This window comes from Bos mutus, chromosome 12 (assembly GCF_027580195.1).
Source record: "Bos mutus isolate GX-2022 chromosome 12, NWIPB_WYAK_1.1, whole genome shotgun sequence".
NCBI classification, from domain to species: Eukaryota; Metazoa; Chordata; class Mammalia; order Artiodactyla; family Bovidae; genus Bos; species Bos mutus.
In genome coordinates, this window is record NC_091628.1 from 13,093,934 (window position 1) to 13,116,993 (window position 23,060).

Sequence of the window (23,060 nt, forward strand, 5' to 3'; positions counted from 1 at the left end):
GTCTTCCAATGAGTCAACTCTTTGCATGAGGTGGCCAAAGTACTTTAAGTTTAGCGAAACTGAATGACTTTCAGGACTGTTCGTATACAATGCTTTCATTGTCTCATACCCCCAAGCTTGCTTCCTTTTTATCTGTCCAGCAAACTTGTAGTCACCCTTCTATGGCCAACTTGAGCACTAACTTCTCCAACTCCTGCCTGGGTCCTTCTAGAACTTACTAGGTATATGGCATTGTTCTAAGAGTTTTACAAAAGTCAGTTTATTTAGTCCTCACACAGGAGGGGCTATTATGTTACTACTACCACAGACATACACTAGATTCACTATGTCTATGTCTATTCACGTACTCTATGTTTATCTGCAGGGTCAGAGTCTTTTTTTCTTCTTCTTTTTTTTTTTTTTTTAGAGCCAAAGTCTTTTATTTGAATGAGAGTCCTCTGATTCAATCTGCCTTTACTTTCTCCTACATTGGTAATCTATCTGTAACAAAGAAGAGTCAATTTTGACTCTTCCATGCTAGATCTGTTTCTTTGACTTTAACCCTTTTTTTTTTTTCGCCTGTTTTGTTATTATAATCACTCATAATGTCCTGACTCAGGGAATCCTGCCCCTCTGCCTGTGCTGTGCTGTGCTCAGTCTTATTTGACTCTTAGTGACCCCATGGACTCTAGCCCTCCAGGGCCCTCTGTCTATGGGATTCTCCAGGCAAGAACATTGGAGTGGGTTGCCATTTCCTTCTTCAGCCCCTCTGACTGGTAAGCTCAAGTTCAGAACCCTTGAGGCTCCAGGTCTAGTGGAAGTCAGCTGGTTTGCTATCCTGGACCTATTGGTTATAATCAGTTTATGTCCTATTCTCAGACTGTATCATTCTTTTAAATACTGTGCTTTGCCCCCTTCCCTTCCCATAACAGTTGGGGCTGGGAAGCAAGAAGAAAATATACAAGGAAGCAAACCCATGAAAGAGGTAATATAAGGAAAATAGTAGTTAATACTTATAGAATTTAACTCAGTATCCAGCACTGTTCTAAAAGCTTTACAAAAGTCAATTCATTTAATCCTCATACAGGAGGTGCTATTATTATCCCTCACTTTAGTAGTTCAGCTGGTAAAGAATCTATCTGCAATGCAGGAGAACCTGGTTCAATTCCTGGGTCAGGAAGATCTGCTGGAGAAGGAATAGGCTACCCACTCCAGTATTCTGGCCTGGAGAATTCAGGACTATACAGTCCACGGGGTCATAAGGAGTCCGACACTACTGAGTGACTTCTACTTTCACTTACTGATGAGAAGCTGAGGCACACAGAGGTCAATTTTTTTTTGCCAAAATCTTTTTAAACAAAAAATGTTGAAAACCTTTTTTTACTGAGATATATCTAAGATAAATTGCCTATATCTGCTTTTCTTTAAGAAAGTGTCAACTACAAATTCACTCTTGCCAAGAGGTTCGGCATCTGCCTCTCAAATGAACCCTCTGAGATTGAACCCTGTGCTGCAGCTGTTGACTGTCAACAGGCCCTAAAGGGAGTTAAGGGTGGAGAAAGACGCACTTTGTGCTCCAGGAGAACTGGAGGACAGGTCTTTAGATAAATATTTCCAGGAACTAAATTTCATGATCTCAATCCTTGCATGTCTTCATATCTAGAAAAGCACTAACTTCTTTCATGGTGACATCGGTTTCTCCTGACTAGCAGAAAACCTTTTGAAAGTTAGGTGCTTGATTGCTCTGAGCTCCCCCTTCACCAAAATCATATATACTGACCTTCCCCCACTACCTCTTCAGAGCGGTCTCTCAGAGCTATCTGAGGTAATGTCTCCCAGGCTGCAGTTCTCATTTTGCCCCAGGTGAAACTTAACTGGCAACTTTCACACTGTGTATCTTTTTTAGTAGACAAAAGTCTACTGAATGTAGTGTTGTAACAGGAGCAAAAGGGGCAGGGCACAACTTTTCAAAGAATGACTTAGCCCAAGGACGCAACGTAAACCGATTAGAATCAAATGGCAGACAAGACTAGACCTTGATCCTCCATCAGCAAGTGAAATGACACCCCCCAGAGGTGCCATGACAGTTCCAAGGCACTGTCAAAAGACCAAGGAGTGGGCAGTGACCCAAATTCTGGAAATCTCCACCCCTTCCCAAAAAGAGTTGGAATAATCCTCCCACTCATCAATATATGAAATTAACCAGCCACTAACCACACATTTCACAGCCTCACTCGCCCTCACTCTGCTATGGCCCACACTCTCAGTTCAGTTGAGTTACTCAGTCGTGTCCAACTCTTTGCGACCCCATGGACTGCAGCACATAAGGCCTCCCTTCCTGTCCATCACCAACTCCTGGAGTCCACCCAAACTCATGTCCATTGAGTTGATGATGCCATCCAACCATCTCATCCTCTGTCGTCCCTTTTTCCTCATGCCTTCAATCTTTCCCAGCATCAGGGTCTTTTCCAATGAGTCAGCTCTTTGCATCAGGTGGCCGAAGTATTGGAGTTTCAGCTTCAGCATCAGTCCTTCCAATGAACGCTCAGGACTGATTTCCTTTAGGATGGACAATAACAAAGTGGGTCTCTCTATATCCAAGTCAGCGCAAAACCATTTGTCGGGTGGAAGATAAAACAAGTTTCTTTGTAATTTCACCTTAAATATAGCCAGTCCTACGGGGGGAAGGGGTGGAATAAACAGATGGTCACTTCGATTGCCCTCGTGGATGGGAGAATTGTGGTTTTAAACAGAAGTATGATCAGTAGTTGAGGTGTGTGTGTAGGGGAGCGGGTATGGGTGGGTCTTAGGGACTTTCGGGGAACTTCAGTCACTGCACTGAGATCTCAGGATGTCTCCTCGTGTGGCTCAACACCAGATCTAACATCAGATTGTAAGGATGCGGGGAGGAAGCTCCTCGGGCTTTGTCCCCGGAGGTCTGCAAATGGGAAACAAACGACTTGATGGCACAAGCTGGGTGCGAACGAGATACCCTGGGGCCGCGGCCTCCACCAGCGAGGCGGGCGTGGCGTAGGTGAAACCCGCGAGCGCGTCCCGGCCTCACTAGTTTGTCCCTGCGGCCGCCCCGTAGGCACCGCGGCGCTCCGAGGGTCCCGAGCCGCGCCGCCATGGCTGCCGGGGTCGGCGTCGCGCCCGCCGGCGATGGCCTGCGCTATTCCGGGTCCTTGCAGCCCCCCGCCCAGCCGTCGGACGCCGACCTCGACCGCGGGCTGGTGAGTCTTAACCGGAGCTGCCGCCGTTCTGCCGCTCCGAGCTGCCCGGGCACGCCCGCTGGCGCCCCCTGGAGCCCCGCAGGCCCTGCCCGCGCCCCTCTGCGCCCCTTTACCCCCGAACCGGGGTCGTCCCGGCTGTTCATCCATTCTGACCCACCCCTCGTTCATTCAGCGTTCGTGCTGCTCTGTGCCCCGCGTCGACGAGTCGGCGTGTTGGGAGACTCTCTGGTCCCTCAAGGAGCTTCCCCTCTTCTCGGGGAGACGGACCAGCACCAGGCGAGCAGTTGCTGTGTGACGAGCTGTGGGATGGATGCTCGCATCCTAGGTGGAGACCCCAGGCCAGTCTGTCGGGGCTCGAGGGTGAGAGGCCAGGGGAGGCTTCTTGGAGAGAGCGGTGTAACCTTCGGTGTGAAGCTAAGATCTGAAGATTGAGTAGCAGCAAACTCGGTGAGGAGGGAAAAGTGTTTCAGACGCCAGCAGTAGTACCTACAAAGTCGTAGCTCAGGGGACACAGGGCTCATAGCAAGGGGTCTCTTCAGGCTGAATTGTAGAGCTGGGAAAAGAAACTGTCCAGTATCAACATACTGCGAGCCACATGTGTTTTTGTTCCTTTTTGTTTCGGTTGGTCCGGGTCTTAGTTGTGGCACGTTGAGGCACGCGGGGTTTTTAGTTGCAGCGTGTGAACTCTTTAGTTGTGGAACGTGGGGTCTAGTCCCCCTGACCAGGGATTGGAACCTGTGTCCCCGGCATTGGGACCTCAGATTCTCAGCCTCTGGACCACCTGGGAAGTCCACCACATACGTGTTCTCAGATTTTCCCTAGTAGTTAAGTCGCTAAGTCTTGTCCGACTCTTGGGACCCCATGGACTGTAGCCCAGCAGGCTCCTCTGTCCATGGGATTTTCCAGGCAAGAATACTGAAGTGGGTTGCCATTTCCTTCTCCAGGGCATCTTCCCGACCTAGGAATCGAACCGTGGTCTCCTGCATTGCAGGCAGATTCTTTACCAACTGAGCTATAAGGGAAGCCCATTATATACGGATTTTTTGTAGCCATATTAAAAAGTGAAAAATAAGTAGGTGGATTTAATTTTAATAATGTGTTTTTATTTAATCCTGTATGTCCACAGTGATGTCTTGACCTGAAATCAAATAAACATTATTAATGAGATGTTTTTTTTTTTTTTTTGGTACTAAGTCTTTGAAATCCAGTGAAACTTACACTTTCAGGATCTTTCAGTTTAGACACATTTCATGTACTCACTTGCCACCTGTAGTTAGTGGCTACTTTATTAATCTGTGCTCTTCTCCTATGGTGGGTACCAGGACATGGAAGCTTCTGGTAAGCAACACATAAACAGGTAGGTGAATGCTGAGAACATTAGTACCATTTTGATGAGCTTTAGGGGAGAGACAGGTTTGGGCTACTGTAAAGTTCTCTCAGGCTATGTGTGAGAAGAATGGATTAATTGGAGAAAAATCTGGAAACTTGGCTCTTTTATCTCTTATTCACATCACATTCCATCCTGATCCCACCCACAGTAATGTGTCTTGCCCTTAGATACACTGCACTTAATGTCCTTACTGTTGGTTGATTAGTCATACACAGTCTTGTGACGTCTTTTATGTTGCCCTGTCATTTTCCAGAGTTTTTTTGTTTCTTAAGAGCAGAGCCTGGGTATTTTCTTCTGTGGTGGTGCTTTAGTCGATAAGTTGTGTCCGACTCTTACAATCCCATGGACTGTAGCCTGCTAGGCTCCTCTGTCCATGGGATTCTCCAGGCAAGAATACTGGAGTGGGTTGCCATTTCCTTCTCCAGAGGATCTTCCCGACCCAGGAATTGAACCCTGGTCTCCTGCATTGCAGGCAGATTCTTTACTAACTGAAGGATTCTTTACCAACTGAGGGAAGCCCTTTTGTTCTAGTAAACACTCAATTTGTGCGGCTTCCCAGGTGGCGCTAGTGGTAAAGAAACCATCTGCTGATGTGGGGGACGCTAGAGACCAGTTAGATCCTTAGGTTGGGAAGATGCCCTGCAGGAGTGCATGGCAACCCACTCCAGTATTCTTGCCTGGAGAATCCCATGCACAGAGGAGCCTGGCAGGCTACAGTCCATGGGGTCGCAAAGAGTGAAGCAGCTTAGCATGCACGAAAGAACACGCAACTTATTCTTACCTGATTAACTGATAAATTTCTGGAACAGAGTCAGATGGGCTGGAAAGGTTTCAGAAAACAATATGCTTTCATTCAACAGACATTTCTTGACCACTGCTGGATACCTACCAGGTATCATCCTTGGAATGAGTAAATGAACAAAACAGATAAAGGTTTGAAGTAGCAAACTCTTTGAGTTCTTGCTGTGTCTGATTCATGCCACACCGCAACCCTGTGAGCAAGGTCCTTCTCAGTTGTCACTTAAATGAGGAGACAGAGACTCAGAAAGTGGTAACTCATCCAGGGTACTTCACCTAATAAGTGGCAGACCTAGGTTCTAAATCCTAACGCTCTCTGTTATTTATTTGGTTGTGCTGGGTTTTAGTTGCGAAAAACTCTTAGTTGTGGCATGAGGGATCTAGTTCCCTGACCAGGCATTGAACCAGGGCCCCCTACATTGGGAGCGTGAACTCTTAGCCACTGGACCATCAGGAAGTCCCCTAACACTCTTTCTACTGTGACTTGCTGACTCCTTAGAAATAAGGCTTTCTTTCTTTCTTTTTTTTCATTATTCAACTTTAAAAAGAAAATTGTAGTTGATTTACAGTGTTGTGCTCATTTCAGGTACATAGCAAAGTGATTGAGATATATATATATATATATTAGATTCTTTCCCCTTATAGGTTATTACAAAATATTGATTATAGTTCCCAGAAATAAGCCTTTCAGAATGGAGTGTTCTATCTGTGATATAAAGCAGATAAGATATTAGGTTGGGTAGAGCTCATCTCTTTATGGAGAATTGTAAAAATCTCAGTCCTGGACTGATTTGCAAGGCAATTGGAACCCTGTGGTATTTTGGAGATAGAAATAATAATGGTGATTTTTTTTTTTTTTTTTTTAACATCTGTAGATACTTCGGAAAAGGCATGTAGAGAATCTAAGCTGTCAGTCAGGAGACATCTTCAGTAGTCCAGGCACGTGGAGGCTAATGTGTAGGCCAGTGATTCTAAACCTTTCTAGCCCAGTGTCTCCTTTTTATAACGAATATGAAAGTCTCCTGTAATATCCTAAAGATTTATAGTCAATAAAAAATACCCATAAACATAATTTTTAAAAAGCAGTCTACTGCTCTAGTTGAAGCATAAAGTGCAATAAGTATTTTATTAGAAAATGACATGTCTGCTATTTAAATATGTAAGTGCTCAAGTATGATTACATTAGAAGACACAGTGAAGTACTGATCAGTTGCTGGCATATTGCACCAGGCCACAGAAATCATTGTGAGTGTGATGGCAAAAATGCAGGCTGATTTCAGATGTACTACACTGGCAGTTCAAATACCGTAAGTGCCATTGTCATCAACAAACTAATTTCTCCCAAGTTGTGAACAAGTTTTGGTTAAACCGTGGAATCTTTCCTCAATCTACATGGTAGCTGCACTTCTGGAAAATTCAGTCTTCACTAACACAAATGTTATATGTAGTAAAGTCCTAGACTAAGATGGTCGTACGCAGGCTTTTCACCTACTCAGTGTCCAGTGGAGTCTTTTGAAACCTTAAGGGATCCAGTTCGTTGTCCAGTGATGTCTCATGCATTTTAGGACTGCTAGGATCAAGAGTTGCTATCCATCAAATACCCGCCCTCCTATCCCTTATCGTGACAACCAAAATGTCCTCACAGATTTTCAGAAGGCCCCTGAGGGTCTTTTCTGCTTTTGTAGGGAATCATTGGTGCAGGCAGTGACCCGTGATGAGGTAAAAGATAAGAAAGTTGGTAGTAGTAACCTTGGGGGAACTCAGAGGTCCTGAGAGTGATGGGAAGGTGACAAAAGGTGGTGTAACAAAGAACAGAAAACTTAGGTATGGGATGCATTCACTCATCTCATTGAAAATAGTAGAAAATAAAGTGTCAAGGAATTGAAGACATTTTTCATATCATTTTTTAAAAGGATGCAACTTATTTTAAAGTTTTTGAAATGTGTATCTGTAGTCATATATAGTTCTGTCTCAGATAAGCTTGGGGATTAAGAATTCATGTTCACTAGCCTGTTTGAGAGATTAAAAAGATTAACATATAGGCAGAAACACCTGTGTAATACTTTGAATAAAATATCTTACAATTAAATATTTCATAATCAGAGGTCACAGTCAACTTTGTTTTAGCAAAGCTGCTTCTCATGGACAAGTAGAAAGGAAACTTTAGATTTTAGAGAAGAATATGAACAATCTTTGAAGCAGTTTGAACCATGCTCAGTTTGTATGATGTGGTAGCCTTTTAATTTTAGTACTTTCCCAAAGAGCATTCCTCCTAGTGTTGTTGGGCTGGTGTAGCTAGCTTCCTGGGTGGCTCAACGGTAAAGAATCTGCCTGCCAATGCAGGAGCCACTAGGAGACATGGCTTCTGTCCCTTGGTCCCCTTGGTGCCCTGGATCAGGAAGATCCCCTGGAGAAGGAAATGCCAACCCACCCCAGTATTCTTACCTGGAGAATTCCATGCACAGAGGAGCCTGGCAGGCTATAGTCCATGGGGTCACAAAGAGTCAGATAAGACTGAACACACACACACACACCCTTTTAAGAAAATTAGCCACATATGTTTCTGTGCAAGCAAAACTGATACATGAAAATCAAAACATATCAAACATGAAAATTATCAGCTGCTTATTCATTACCCAAAAAAGACCACTTTTGTTTTTCAATTGCAATTTGAATTTAAAATATTTGCCTTGAAGCTTCACTTTGAAGAAACCATATGGATTGTCTATTATATGCCCATATTTTCAGCCTTGCCCTATTTCGTTGCTGTTCCTTTTACCGTAGAATAGTGTTCCTGTCACTGTATCATAAGAGGAGGCTAAAATGTAAGCTGCATGGACAGGGACTTTGCTGTATTTCCAGCATTTGTAATGGTACCTGATACATGGTAAGCACTTCAAAAATAAACTGTTGAATGAGTAATTGTTATTGTGGAATGGAAGGAGTTTATTTTATCCTACAAATAAAAATACAAGATTCAGCTTATCTGAAGTGTAGTTCATTACATCCCCTCTCCATACATGGCAATTCTTGTCTGTCACCTACCTTGAATAATGCCATCATCATTCTTTCTCTTTTACCTCCATCAAGATATCTTCAGTCCATAAAGATACTTATTCTGTAATTCCTTTTTCTCTCTTCTCACTATTGGTTTTTATCATCTCTACCCTGGCCTGTTGTAATAGCCTTTAAAAACAGGTCTTTTTGCTCTGATCCTTTATAGTTTTAAACGTCACACTGCTATCAGTTATTTTTCTATACTTCAGGCCTAATTATAGGACTATAAATTTTTTAAATTATTTTACCAAGGTCCTTTTTATTAATTTACCAAGGTCCAAACTTTCCATGGGTTTCCACGGTGGCTCAGTGGTAAGAAGGAACCCGCCTACCAATGCAGGAGACGTGAGTTGTATCCCTGGAGAAGGAAATGACAGCCCACTCCAGTATTCTTGCCTGGAAAATCCCACGGACAGAGGAGCCTGGTGGGCTACAGTTCATGGGGTTGCAAAGAATCGGACATGACGTAGCGAGTAAACAACAACAAACTTCCGTGGTAACTGTTTAAATTGTATAAATATACCATTGTGATCTACAGGAGTCTTCATGAACTGACCCCTAAATAAACTGAGTTACCCAGCCCCATTTTCCATTCTCTGTTTGTACCCTGAGCTGTGACTTTACCTACTGTAGTTTTCTCCTCATCTGAAATTCTTTGCCTGCCAAACTCCTTTTAATTTTTTAAGACTCAGGTTATTGATGTGACACCTTGCCTGACTCTAGTCCCCTAGTAGAATAAAGTTGTTTCATCCTCAGTACTTCCTTAGAAAGTCATACAGTTTTTTATTAAATTATTTCTTATATCAAAATTATTTGTTTATGTATAAGCACCTGCGTTGTGAAGTCTCAAGGGTAAGAACTCACCTGCTTCTGTGATTGGCATTACAGTTGACCATGGTAGTCACTTAGTTGCTTATTTAAAGAACAGCTGTTAACTTTTATTACTACTGAGTGGCTTTATAAATAAACAGGGATGTTTAGTTCCATATACTTTTTTAAAATTTTAGTTTATTTTTTGGCTGCACTAGATCTTGCTTGCTGCACGCGGGCTTTCTCTAGTTGTGGCGAGCGGGTTTCTCTGCTTGCAGCAAGCTGGCTACTCATTGCTGTGGCTTCTGTTGTCGCAGAGCATGGGCTCTGGCACATGGGCTCAGTTGCCCCATGGCACCTGTGATCGTACCAGGCCCAGGGTCATGTCCCCTGCATTGGCAGCTGGGCTCCTAACCTCTGGGCCACCCAGGAAGTCCTTGGGTTCAACATATTGATGAGTGTGTTCTTTCTCTGGTGGATTTCTCCTTTATGTTAACGAAGGGAGAACAAGGGTCTGTATATGTCTTGCTCACTCCTCTTTTCCCCAGAATTTAGCACAAGGCCTGGCATAGATGCTAAATAAGTGTGTATTGATAAATAAATGCTAAGTGAACTTTCAGAGAGTGACTGGTCTCCCACCTTTGCTTTCTCCATCACAACTACTTTTTTGAGGCTGAATACTTTTTTACTTTTATTTCCCTCTGGTACAACTATTATCTATCTTGAACTTAAATGTTGCAGTCTCAGGATAGAAGTTTTAGCATTTTATAACACTTTCAGGCAGTTTATATTTATCTAGAAGGTTATTTACTGCTTATGCTGTTTTGGAAGAATAAAATGCCTTAGGGAATTTGTACACAATTTTTATGCTCCACCATCCCCTTCTCGCCCACCAGCAGCAGCGGCTTTGCTGGAGTGCACTGTTTTCCCTGTTCTCAGAAATGCTTTGATTCATGATAGCGGAACATTTAAAGTAATTTTTCTCGGTGTGTGTGTGTTTTGGTGAATATTTGAAACTAGTTGATGATAACAGATACCTGACTTGTCCCACCTGTTGACTTGCTGGCATTATTTAAATAGTGCTTCTTCTCTTGGAAATGTGTCTTTTAAACTAAAATTAGATATTCTTTACAGGCAAAGACAGTTTTAAAAATCTTTACTCTCTCAGTTCTCAACGTGTTACCAGGCATGGTTTATGCTGTATACATTTCTACCTAATGATTAACAGAGGAATGAAACAACTAGATGAAAGAAAAATGGAAGATTAGAGGACATAATGAATAAAAAAGACTGTCATAAATGAGATTCTCTGATTATTATTTTTTTTAATGGTAAAGAGACCATGTATTAAATGTCAAGTATAGTCAGAGTATACATATACTCTGACTTCTCCTGATGTTGCTTTTCAACTTTTGGGAATTGTATTGCTTGATGCTTCTGATAACATAGTTAGTCTCCAACTCTGTTTTTAAAGTCTGTCGATGCGCTTCAGTTTAATCGTTCTTCTGTAACACCAAGTATGTGGAAGCTGTGTGCTGGGTGTGTCGGGGAGATGAGTGAGCCAGCCCTGCCACCCTCAAGGTTGGAGGGCAGCCAACCTCTTTTGTAAAAGGCTGAGTAGTAGTTTCGGTTTGAGAACCTTATGGCCCCTGTCAGAGAATTTTAAGTAGAAGTTTTAGTAAGTGCCATGTTGTTGTTAAGGACTTCCCTGGTGGCACAAGCAGGAAAGAATCTGCCACCTGAGTTTGATCCCTGGGTCAGGAAGATTCCCCTGGAGAAGGAAATGGCAACCCACTCCAGTATTCTTGCCTGGAGAATCCTACGGACAGAGGAGCCTGGGGGGCTACCGTCCGTGGAATTGCAAAGAGTCGGACACGACTGAGTGCCTAACACTACGTTGTTCAGTCGCTAAGTTGTGTCTGACTTTGCAACCCCATGGACTGCAGCACGCCAGGCTTCCCTGTCCTTCACTGTCTCCCAGAGTTTACTCAAACTCATGTCTACTGAGTTGATGGTGCCATCCAGTCATCTCATCCTCTGTCACCCCCTTCTCCTCCTGCCCTCAATTTTTCCCAGTGTCAGGGTCTTTTCCGGTGAGTAGGCTCTTTGCATCAGGTGGCCAAGGTATTGGAGTTGATACCAAATTTGTTGATACCTTATTTATATTCCCACTTGGCATAACTCATTCCTTCCGTTTTAGAAAACTTGTGATATTCTACTGTTTAGAAACAGCTTAGAGTTGTTGACTGCTGTACTCTCATTTTTAAGTGTCAGTGTATCTATTTCTGGCACTGCTTATTGTCTATATTCTATCAATATGATAAAGTTTTTTTAACTGAGATTTTGTGGAGGATTTGTCTCAGGTGCTTATAGTATAAAATCACTTTTGGCCAGAACAAAAAGTGTGACCATGTGGGATCTTCTAAAGTCTTTTCTTTATTAATAATCTTTCTTAATATCATTAATAAACTTTTTTCTGAGTTTGTTTCTCCTTAAACAATGCTTCTCAATCTTTTCAACCTTTAATAAGGTACAAATTTTCATACCTGTCTCCTGCCCCCATATATTAATAATATTTTTTATTTTTGATCATTGAATATATACAATTGAGATAAAAATGCTATGAATGTATTGAGTTCATAATATGCAAACAAATAGGGAGGAAATGAACTAACTTTTTAGTGAATGCTATTAATCAAACACTGTTATATTTTTCCACTTCTCATAATAACCAGTGAAGTTAGATACTACTTTTTGTCATTTTACTCATAAGAAAACTAAGGATCAAAGTGGTCAATTAACTCTCTCAAGGTCATAGAGCTAGCAAGTGACCAGACTAGGATATGAAACCAACTTTAACTTTAAAAGTCCTTGACTGTTTTACATTACCATATTTTTTCCTGTTTTTACTTTCTGTTGTACATATTTTTTACTGTTCCATCATTTAGAAATCAGAAATTGATGAAATTCAGTTCCAAAAAATGATATACAGTCTTGGTTTGGGGGGTAATTTTTAGAGCCTTCAGAAGCTTCAAGATGTGTTTAAAAATTCTTAAATTTCAAAACAGAATTAATTTCATTTCATCTCAACTCAAAAAGGAAGAAAATAATACTGTATTATGAAACTTAAGCTAAAAGCATTGCTACTTTCAGAAATTATGGCCTTAAACTAAAAGACCCTATTGTAAAGGAGTAAAAGTAGCTTTCAGAAAATGTTGATTTCCCAAGAAAAAAGAATAAGCAAATTGCAAGGTGTTGCAGGTAAACCAAAAGAAAGAGTTTAAGGACTACTGGCCAGGGAATTCAAAGTGGGCATAATAAAAGACTAAGAGTACATGACGGGGGTGGTGCTAGCAGGAGACACAGCCATCACTCTTACAGTCAGGGGAGGGATAAAATTAAGGGATTAACTTCTCAAGGATCAAAAGGGAGATACCAAAGATCAGGTGTATTTGTTTTTATTGAAGAATTTGTTTTTAAAGTTTATTTTAAAGTAGACAGGTCAGAGGGTTTTCTGACTGGAGAAGTTAGTTATTATTAATAAACCCCTTGGCAACCACTCCAGTATTCTTGCCTAGAGAATCCCATGGATGGAGGAGCCTGGTGAGCTCTGGTCCATGGGGTCACAAAGAGTTGGACACGACTGAAGCAACTTAGCGCACCACTGAGTGGTGGGCTCATCCCAAGATTTTTCTTTTTTAATAACCTTTATTTTTTCCCCTGATTTTAAAAGAAACGATTGTATAATATCATATAGTAATCGAAATAGCTACCATTTATTGAATGTTTACTGCATGTAAAAATACAAGGTGACGTATCAGATCAGATCAGTCACTCAGTCGTGTCCGACTCTTTACGACCCCATGAATCGCAGCACGCCAGGCCTTCCTGTCCATCACCAACTCCCGGAGTTCACTGAGACTCACGTCCATCGAGTCAGTGATGCCATCCAGCCATCTCATCCTCCGTCGTCCCCTTCTCCTCCTGCCCCCAATCCCTCCCAGCATCAGAGTCTTTTCCAGTGAGTCAACTCTTCGCATCAGGTGGCCAAAGTACTGGAGTTTCAGCTTTAGCATCATTCCTTCCAAAGAAATCCCAGGGCTGATCTCCTTCAGAATGGACTGGTTGGATCTCCTTGCAGTCCAAGGGACTCTCAAGAGTCTTCTCCAACACCACAGTTCAAAAGCATCAATTCTTCAGTGCTCAGCCTTCTTCACAGTCCAACTCTCACATCCATACATGACCACAGGAAAAACCGTAGCCTTGACTAGACGAACCTTTGGTGGCAAAGTAATAGTAATGTCTTTGTTTTTGAATATGCTATCTAGGTTGGTCATAACTTTCCTTCCAAGGAGTAAGCGTCTTTTAATTTCATGGCTGCAGTCACCATCTGTAGCGATTTTGGCACCCCAAAAAATAAAGTCTGACACTGTTTCCACTGTTTCCCCATCTATTTCCCATGAAGTGATGGGACCGGATGCCATGATCTTCGTTTTGTGAATGTTGAGCTTTAAGCCAACTTTTTCACTGTCCTCTTTCACTTTCATCAAGAGGCTTTTGAGTTCCTCTTCACTTTCTGCCATAAGGGTGGTGTCATCTGCATATCTGAGGTTATTGATATTTTTCCCGGCAATCTTGATTCCAGCTTGTGTTTCTTCCAGCCCAGTGTTTCTCATGATGTACTCTGCATATAAGTTAAATAAACAGGGTGACTATCTATATACAGCCTTGACGTACTCCTTTTCCTATTTGGAACCAGTCTGTTGTTCCATGTCCAGTTCTAACTGTTGCTTCCTGACCTGCATACAGATTTCTCAAGAGGCAGGTCAGGTGCTCTGGTATTCCCATCTCTTCAGAATTTTCCACAGTTCCTTGTGATCCACACAGTCAAAGGCTTTGGCATAGTCAGTAAAGCAGAAATAGATGCTTTTTTGGAACTCTCTTGCTTTTTCTATGATGCAGTGGATGTTGGCAATTTGATCTCTGGTTCCTCTGCCTTTTCTAAAACCAGCTTGAACATCAGGAAGTTCACGGTTCACATATTGCTGAAGCCTGGCTTGGAGAATTTTGAGCATTACTTTGCTAGCGTGTGAGATGAGTGCAATTGTGTGGTAGTTTGAGCATTCTTTGGGATTGGAATGAACACTGACCTTTTCCAGTCCTGTGGCCACTGCTGAGTTTTCCAGATTTGCTGGCATATTGAGTGCAGCACTTTGACAGCATCATCTTTCAGGATTTGGAATAGCTCAATTGGAATTCCATCACCTCCACTAGCTTTGTTCGTAGTAATGCTTTCTAAGGCCCACTTGACTTCACATTCCAGGATGTCTGGCTCTAGGTGAGTGATCACACCATTGTGATTATCTGGGTCGTGAAGCTCTTTTTTGTACAGTTCTTCTGTGTATTCTTGCCATCTCTCCTTAATATCTTCTGCTTCTGTTAGGTCCATACCATTTCTGTCCTTTATCGAGCCCATCTTTGCATGAAATGTTCCTTTGGTATCTCTGATTTTCTTGAAGAATTGATGTATATATATGTCCTAATTCATAAAAACTCAGAGCAACCCGAGAGGTAGGTTATTATTAACCTCATTTTACAGATGAAGAAACACTGGTATCCCTGGAGAAGGAAACAGCAACCCACTCCAGTATTCTTACCAGGATAATCCCATGGACAGAGGAGCCTGGTGGGCTACAGTACATGGAGTTGCAGAGAGTCCGACATGACAGAGGATTGTGCACAGAGCATGAAACGCTAGTATAGAGGTTAAGTAACTTGTTCAGGGTTACATTGCAGACATGTAGAGAGCAATTCAAACCATGTTTCTCTGAATTGCAAAGTCTGTGATACAAAGTCTTTGTTTCAGTGAAAAAAGGTAATAAGAATATATAACTACTGTTAAATGTTTTGGTTTATAGGATTCCATTTTTTTTTTCCTGGTGTATATGCTGACCCTTCTGTCTTGTAACTTTTATTCTCTACCATGGTCTGTAAACATTCCTCAATATATTATTTAATTGTGGGTGCACATTTTTGATATGCCTTTGTTTATTTAACTATTCTATTGTTGGGTATTCAAATTGTTTCCAGTTTTATATATTACAAATAATGCAGTGATGCATATTCTCATGTAGACGTTTTTATGCACCTCTCTGTTTTCTTAGCCTAATGACATGAATATGTTTAAGGCTGTTGATTCCTAGGATGAAATTAACAGGCTGTCCCAACTTGAATTTGCAGCATCAGTTTGAGAATGTTCATTGAACCACTCCCTTGACAACCTGTAAGGCTTTGAGTTATTAGCTAAATGGATGCCTCTCTTTATTAATGGCCTTTATACTGGACTGTGACAGATTGCCACATGGCCCTACCCAGAAGTTGAAGGAGGTACTGGTAATTGTACTTTCATACTTAACAAACTGGTTGGTTTTATTTTAAATGTAGGACTTTTGGACATACAACTTCCTGTTGGAGGATGAGGGAAGGTAACATTTTGTGGGGTGGGGGGGGGAAATTGTAAGCAATGGGGACATCAAGAACCAGTGCTAGGGTCTAGTTTGACATTAGATAATTGACACTATTTTCTCTAGGTAGTTTATAAAACTACCCAGTAAGTGGTTGTGCAAGACTTCTTAAGGCTTTTGTGAACAGGCACTGAAGTCAGATAGGGATGTTTCTTTGAGTATGAACTCACACTGTAAACATAATTGAATGCTTTTATAGTCTATTAAAAGAGTGTGGAAGTAGTTTTTAATTGTTGCTTGAAGACCTAGGCTGTGTCTGGGATTAGGGTACCTGCGTTCCAGCCCCAGGGCAGACACTGATGATCATTGCTACATCTCAGACATGGCATGTGACTATTTAGGACCTGCATAAAAGGAAGGAAGTAGAGTGGGTTTTGACTAGATATTTTCTGTTATTTCTTTGAACTCTAGAAATGCCAACAAAACATTGGACAGCTTAAGGAAACTATTAAAAATAAAACAGAAACTTTTTTTGTATAAAAGTATAATGTCTCTGTTCCTAGCATATCATGTGTACTTCTGTTTGCACCTTTCAAAAGTCAGATAGAAACGGTTTCCAGAAAGAGACAATAAACAGGTGAATTGGCAGAAGTGTGTGATTGTGTGAGAGGAAGAGAGACAGGGAAGGCTCACTTGAAGGCAGGCTAAAATAGTTTAGAACTTCGTTTAGCATTTAGGAATAGTGTAGAACTCAATTCAGGAAGTTACTGGACAAAAGTAATCTAATGGAAGTACAATAATAAAATGATACAGGATATCAATGGGCTAAAAAAGTCCCCTTTCTCCAAATTTTAGAAAGTAGAATTAGGGAAACTCCCTAAACCTGAAAGAGTTAAATTTAGGGCCATTGAATAAAATAGCAGTGATGAACAAGTTAAACTAATTTCAGTATATGTATGTGTGTATGAAAATCGCTCAGTCATGTTCGACTCTGTGCGACCCCATGGACTGTATAGTCCATGGAATTCTCCAGGCCAGAATACTGGAGTAAGTAGCCTTTCCCTTCTCCAGGGGGTCTTCCCAACCCAGTGATCGAACCCAGGTCTTTACCCACTGAGCCACAAGGGAAGCCCAAGAATACTGGAGTGGGTATCCTACCCCTTCTCCAGCAGATCTTCCCAACCCAGGAATCAAACCGGGGTCTCCTGCATTGCAGGCAGATTCCTTACCAACTGAGCTATCAGGGAAGCCCTAGAACTAAATGAACCTTGAATTGCTCAGAAGACCAAGCTCTTGAGAGTGGGTATATCTGAAGCTTCAGGCCAAAGAACTCCTCTCACTGATAGACTTGACACATCTGGTGTCAGGAGGAATGAGCATGGATGCAAAGCCTGCCTGAGTTCTTACTTCCTAACATATCTTCCAAACACTGCAGTCATCTTTCAGTATCATTCTCATTTAATTTTTCTAATTAGAATTTGGTTTGTCCCTTTTTGGCCTGTCTGCTTAGGGTTATCATCTTGAGATGATTCCTATTGTTAGATAGATGGACGTTGACCTTATATTTTATAAGTTGTCCTGATATTTGAAATATTTCACAGGTTACTGGTATAATCTGTATTTAACATATTCTGTAGATGACCTCTGCCCTCTAACACACATGTATATTCAGTTGCAAAGACCTAAGGTCATGGTGGGGCTTCTCAAGTGGCTCAGTGGTAAGGAATCCACTTGCCAAGCAAGAAGTGTGGATTCGATGCCTGGGTCAAGATTCCCCTGGAGAAGGAAATGGCAACCCACTCAAGTATTCTTGCTTGGGAAATCCCATGGACAGGGGAGCCTGATACAGTCCATGGAGTTGCATTAAGTCACACATGACGTAATGACTAAACAGCAGCTGTAGCAGCAGCAAGGTCACAGTGAGTTAGGGCAGAATCTGAATCAAGATTGAGGTTTCCCAGCTTCTAACCTTTGTTCTCGCCTGTATCCTTCCTTTTCCTATCCTCACCTGTATCCTATCCCTCAGTTTTATCTTGACTCTTCTCAGAAGCCGTCTATGATACAGAAGCAGAGTCCTTAGCAACTGGCCATCTGTCTAGGGGCCATCTACCCACACATTGATCCATTCAGTCAGTTGACACTAACTTTTATTTAACCCATCATATATTCTAGGAATACAAAAATGAATAACGCTTGCTTCCTGCTCTCTGGAGGCTCACAGTTCAGTAAAGGAGACAAGTTATGAAGTTGTAATCTGGGATCACAGTAGACAAATAAACTGGGATGTAGAGAGACAAGGGAGTTTGAATAGAGGAGGGGGATTCAACAGCCACTGGCATTGATTTCTTTCATATTTGGAAGTTTACTTGATGCTGCTGCCTATCTAGAGTAGTTCTTTTTTTTTTTTTTTGCTATTTAGTAACTGATGTATAAAAATAGATTTAAGGGACTAGATCTGATAGAGTGCCTGATGAACTATCGACGGAGGTTCGTGACATTGTACAGGAGACAGGAATCAAGACCATCCCCAAGAAAAAGAAATGCAAAAATGCAAAATGGCTGTCTGAGGAGGCCTTACAAATAGCTGTGAAAAGAAGGGAAGTGAAACAGTAAAGGAAAAAAGGAAAGATATACCCATTTGAATGCAGAGTTCCAAAGAATAACAAGGAGAGATACGAAAGCCTTCCTCAGCAATCAATGCAAAGAAATAGAGGAAAACAATAGAATGGGAAAGACTAGAGATCTCTTCAAGAAAATTAGAGATACCAAGGGAACATTTCATGCAAAGATGGGGTCAATAAAGGACAGAAATGGTATGGACCTAACAAAAGCAGAAGATATTAAGAAGAAGTGGCAAGAATACACAGAAGAACTGTACAAAAAAGATCTTCACAACCCAGATCATCACGATGGTGTGATCACTCACCTAGAGCCAGACATCCTGGAATGTGAAGTCAAGTTGGCCTCAGGAAGCATCACTATGAACAAAGCTAGTGGAGGTGATGGAATTCCAGTTGAGCTATTTCAAATCCTAAAAGGTGATGCTATGAAAGTGCTGCACTCAATATGCCAGCAAATTTGGAAAACTCGGCAGTGGCCACAGGACTGGAAAAGGTCAGTTTTCATTCCAATCCAAAGAAAGGCAATGCCAAAAAATGCTCAAACTACCGCACAATTGCACTCATCTCACATGCTGCTAAAGTGATGCTTAAAATTCTCTAAGCCAGGCTTCAGCAATATGCGAACAGTGAACTTCCAGATGTGCAAGCTGGATTTAGAAAAGGCAGAGGAACCAGAGATCAAATTGCCAACATCCTCTGGATCATAGAAAAAGCAAGAGAGTTCCAGAAAAACATCTATTTCTGCTTTATTGACTATGCCAAAGCCTTTGACTGTGTGGATCACAAGAAACTGTGGAAAATTCTGAAAGAGATGGGAATACCAGACCACCTGATCTGCCTCTTGAGAAATTTGTATGCAGGTCAGGAAGCAACAGTTAGAACTGGACATGGAACAACAGACTGGTTCCAAATAGGAAAAGGAGTATGTCAAGGCTGTATATTGTCACCCTGCTTATTTAACTTATATGCAGAGTACATCATGAGAAATGCTGGGCTGAAAGAAACACAAGCTGGAATCAAGATTGCCGGGAGAAATATCAATAACCTTAGATATAGATGACACCACCTTTATGGCAGAAAGTGAAGAACTAAAGAGCCTCTTGATGAAAGTGAAAAAGGAGAGTGAAAAAGTTGGCTTAAAATTCAACATTCAGAAAACTAAGATCATGGCATCCGGTCCTATTACTTCATGGGAAATAGACGGGGAAACAGTGGACACAGTGGCTGACTTTATTTTTGTGGGCTCCAAAATCACTGCAGATGGTGATTGCAGCCATGAAATTAAAAGATGCTTATTCCTTGGAAGGAAAATTATGACCAACCTAGATAGCATATTAAAAAGCAGAGATGTTACTTTGCCAACAAAGATCCTTCTAGTCAAGGCTGTGGTTTTTCCAGTGGTCATGTATGGATGTGAGAGTTGGACTATAAAGAAAGCTGAGCACCAAAGAATTGATGCTTTTGAACTGTGGTGTTGGAGAAGACTCTTAGGGTCCCTTGGACTGCAAGGAGATCCAACCAGTCCATCCTAAATGAGATCAGTCCTGGGTGTTCATTGGAAGGACTGATGTTGAAGTTGAAACTCCAATAATTTGGCCACCTAATGCGGAGAGCTAACTCATTTGAAAAGACCCTGATGCTGGGAAAGATTGAGGGCAGGAGGAGAAGGGTACAACAGAGGATGAGATGGTTGGATGGCATCATCGACTCAATGGACATGGGTGGGTAGACTCCGAGAGTTGGTGATGGACAGGGAGGCCTGGCGTGCTGCGATTCATGGGGTCTCAGAGTCAGACATGACTGAGCGACCGAACTGAACTGATGTATATATATATATCTATCTGACATCCTGATGTGTTAGCGGCTATGGTCACTAATGCTATCTTTACATGAGCAGTGGTGAAAAAAATCTAATAAGTTCTAAAAGAAATTAGATAAATTTATGAATAAATAAATAGTTTTTGAGAACTCACATGTTTTGTTTTGAGATTGTGAATCAGTTTGTAACCTTTGTGAGATGATCTTATTAATCTGTATCTCTACCCCTAGTACAGTGCCTGGTTTGTAGTCAGCACCCAGATTAAATGTCACAAATTCAACATTTATTTATCTTGAATGAGTCAAGGGTTATGCCTAAAAGCAGTATTTTCTGGTTCTGAAACACAGCAGAAATACGTATCATTCAGGGTTCTCCGAAGAAACTGAGCTAAGTTGTTTGTATTACTTCTAAAGGAATCAGCTTACCTAGTTGTGGGAGCTGGCAAGTTTAAAATCTGTAGGGCAGGCCCACAGGGTGGAAACCTTCAGACGGCAGCTCATTCTTGAGTAGAATTTCTACTTCCCCAGGGAAATCTCAGTTTTTCATCTTAAGGCCTTTCAACTGATTGGATGAGGCCACTTGCATGATCAAAGAAACCCCTTTCCTTAATAAAGTCAGCTGAATATAGATGTCAGCCTGATGTACAAAATACCAATATGCCAACACCTGGCTTGGGATTTAATGGACTGACCTGACACGTAAAATTGACACATAAAATGAACCATCACAGTATCCTTGGGTTTGAGAACTTGAAGCCGAATGTGCAGCTTGGTTTGGCAAACCTATGATGAGCCCAGGGGCTCCTGATGCTCTGCAGGGCCACCAGGACTAGGCTGGTACTGAGACAGGACTTTCTGACTAGTCACATTTAATGTGAACAAAGAATACCTGCTTGTGTTACTAGAGACAAGGTTCGTATCATTAGGTCCCTGAATGAATGCACAGCAGCACTTTCTCACAAGTTACAGCAAGGATTTAAGTTTGGGGAACTTGTTGTCAGTTACATTAGAGAGTGGAGAAGCACTCGCTTGGCGTGAGCCTAGGGTTTTGTTTCTGACTGTCTTTGCTTCCGGATGTTGTTGTTTTGATTTGTTTCTGTTTTGCCCTTTTATTTCCTCTCTAGTCATGCTGTAGAAATGAATGCTTGCCTCTGGTTTAAAACAAGTGACTTTAACATTGAGCAAGTAAGATGTCACTAGCATTGTTTTTTCTCTTTTACTTAGGTTAAGTTTTTCACTTCAATTAGTTACAGAATTGGTGTTTTGAGTAAAGTGCAGGTGTATTTGTTTTGGGCAATGTAATGGTAAGGGCCAGGTAGATTAATGTGGATTGGTCCAATTTAGATACGAAAATCTGTGAAATTCATGTCAGCTTGAAATTTTAGGGAAGGATAATTGTAAAAAAAATAAAAATAAAAATTCTCTTCCTAAATGTCTTTGTATCATGTCTGCCCCTCTTTCTGGAATATAAATCCTCTCCTTCTTTTGATCTGCATGTGCAATACCTCTTTCTCCAATTCTGCTAATTTGCCAGCAGTCTTTCTTATTTCTTCCCTTTTTTCTCCTTTCCACTTGCTGTTGTTTAAATTCAAAGAGCTTTCTTTGGAGAAATTGAACCAAGTAATGAGGCCACATAAAACACCGAGTTCAGCAGAAAGTGATTTGCTTGTGATTAACCCTTGAGAATTGAACCACTGCCAGATAACGAAGAATGCAGTTTGAGACAACCTGCTCACTCTTCTTTTCCATTAGTAGATGAGACCCTTTCTTCCCCAGGTGTTAGGAATTCATGTACAGCTTTGCTCAGGTTTAATTTATCAAACTCAGGGTGGCATGTTTTTAGAAAAGCAAGACCAAAAGGGAGCTTATGACAGCCCTTCCCTCTGCCCCACTTCCTCCTACAGACTTTCCAGCAAAAGGCAACTCCATTCCTCCAGTTGTTTAAGGCAGTAACATTGACGTCTTTCCCCAAGCTTTATTAAAGTATAATTGGCAAATAAAACTGTGTGTATGTATGGTTTACAGCATGATGATTTCGTAGACATATACATTGTGAAATGATTACCATGCTGCTGCTGCTAAGTCGCTTCAGTCGTGTCTGACTCTGTGCCACCCCATAGACGGCAGCCCATAGGTTCCCCGTCCCTGGGATTCTCCAGGCAAGAACACTGGAGTGGGTTGCCATTTCCCTCTCCAATGCATGAAAATGAAAAGTGAAAGTGAAGTCGCTCAGTCGTGTTCGACTCTTAGCGACCCCATGGACTGCAGCCTACCAGGCTCCTCCGTCCATGGGATTTTCCAGGCAAGAGTACTGGAGTGGCAGTGATTACCATAATTCAGGCTAATCAACACATCTGTCATGTCCATCACATTGTTACTTTCTGTGTGTATATATGTGTGAGAACACTCAAGTTTCCTCTTTCAGCAAATTTCAAGTGTAAAACTTATTCATCTAACAGGAATTTTGACCCACATTACCCCATTTCACCCACTAATCACTGTTCTACTCTCTGCTTCTATGAGTTTGACTTTTTTTTAGATTCTACATATATATGTGAGGTCAATCAGTAATTTGTCCTTCTGTGTCTGACTTTATTTCATTTTGTGTTATGGCTTCCCTCGTGGCTCAGACAATAAAGAATCCACCTGCAATGCAGGAGTCCTGGGTTTGATCCCTGGGTCAGGAAGATCCCCTGGAGAAGGGAATGACAACCCACTCCAGTATTCTTGCCTAAGAATTCCATGGACAGAGAGGCCTAGTGAACTACAGTCCATGGGATCACAAAGAGTTGAACACATCCTCCAGGTTCATCCATGTTGTCACAAATGCTAGAATTTCCTTCTCTTTATGGGTGAGTAATATTCCATTGTACATGCATACCACATTTTC

General features: G+C 41.7%; 1 protein-coding gene across 1 annotated transcript in view; it reads left to right on the plus strand.

The window, feature by feature from the left end:
* The first annotated feature begins 3,055 nt into the window (after positions 1–3,055).
* Positions 3,056–23,060, plus strand: part of DNAJC15 (DnaJ heat shock protein family (Hsp40) member C15) — an 84,041-nt gene continuing 64,036 nt past the window's right edge. Inside the window, exon 1 of the mRNA XM_070380251.1 lies at positions 3,056–3,212. Within this exon, the coding sequence (XP_070236352.1) occupies positions 3,108–3,212 (105 nt within the window). The 5' untranslated portion in view covers positions 3,056–3,107. The remainder of the gene's footprint in view (positions 3,213–23,060) is intronic.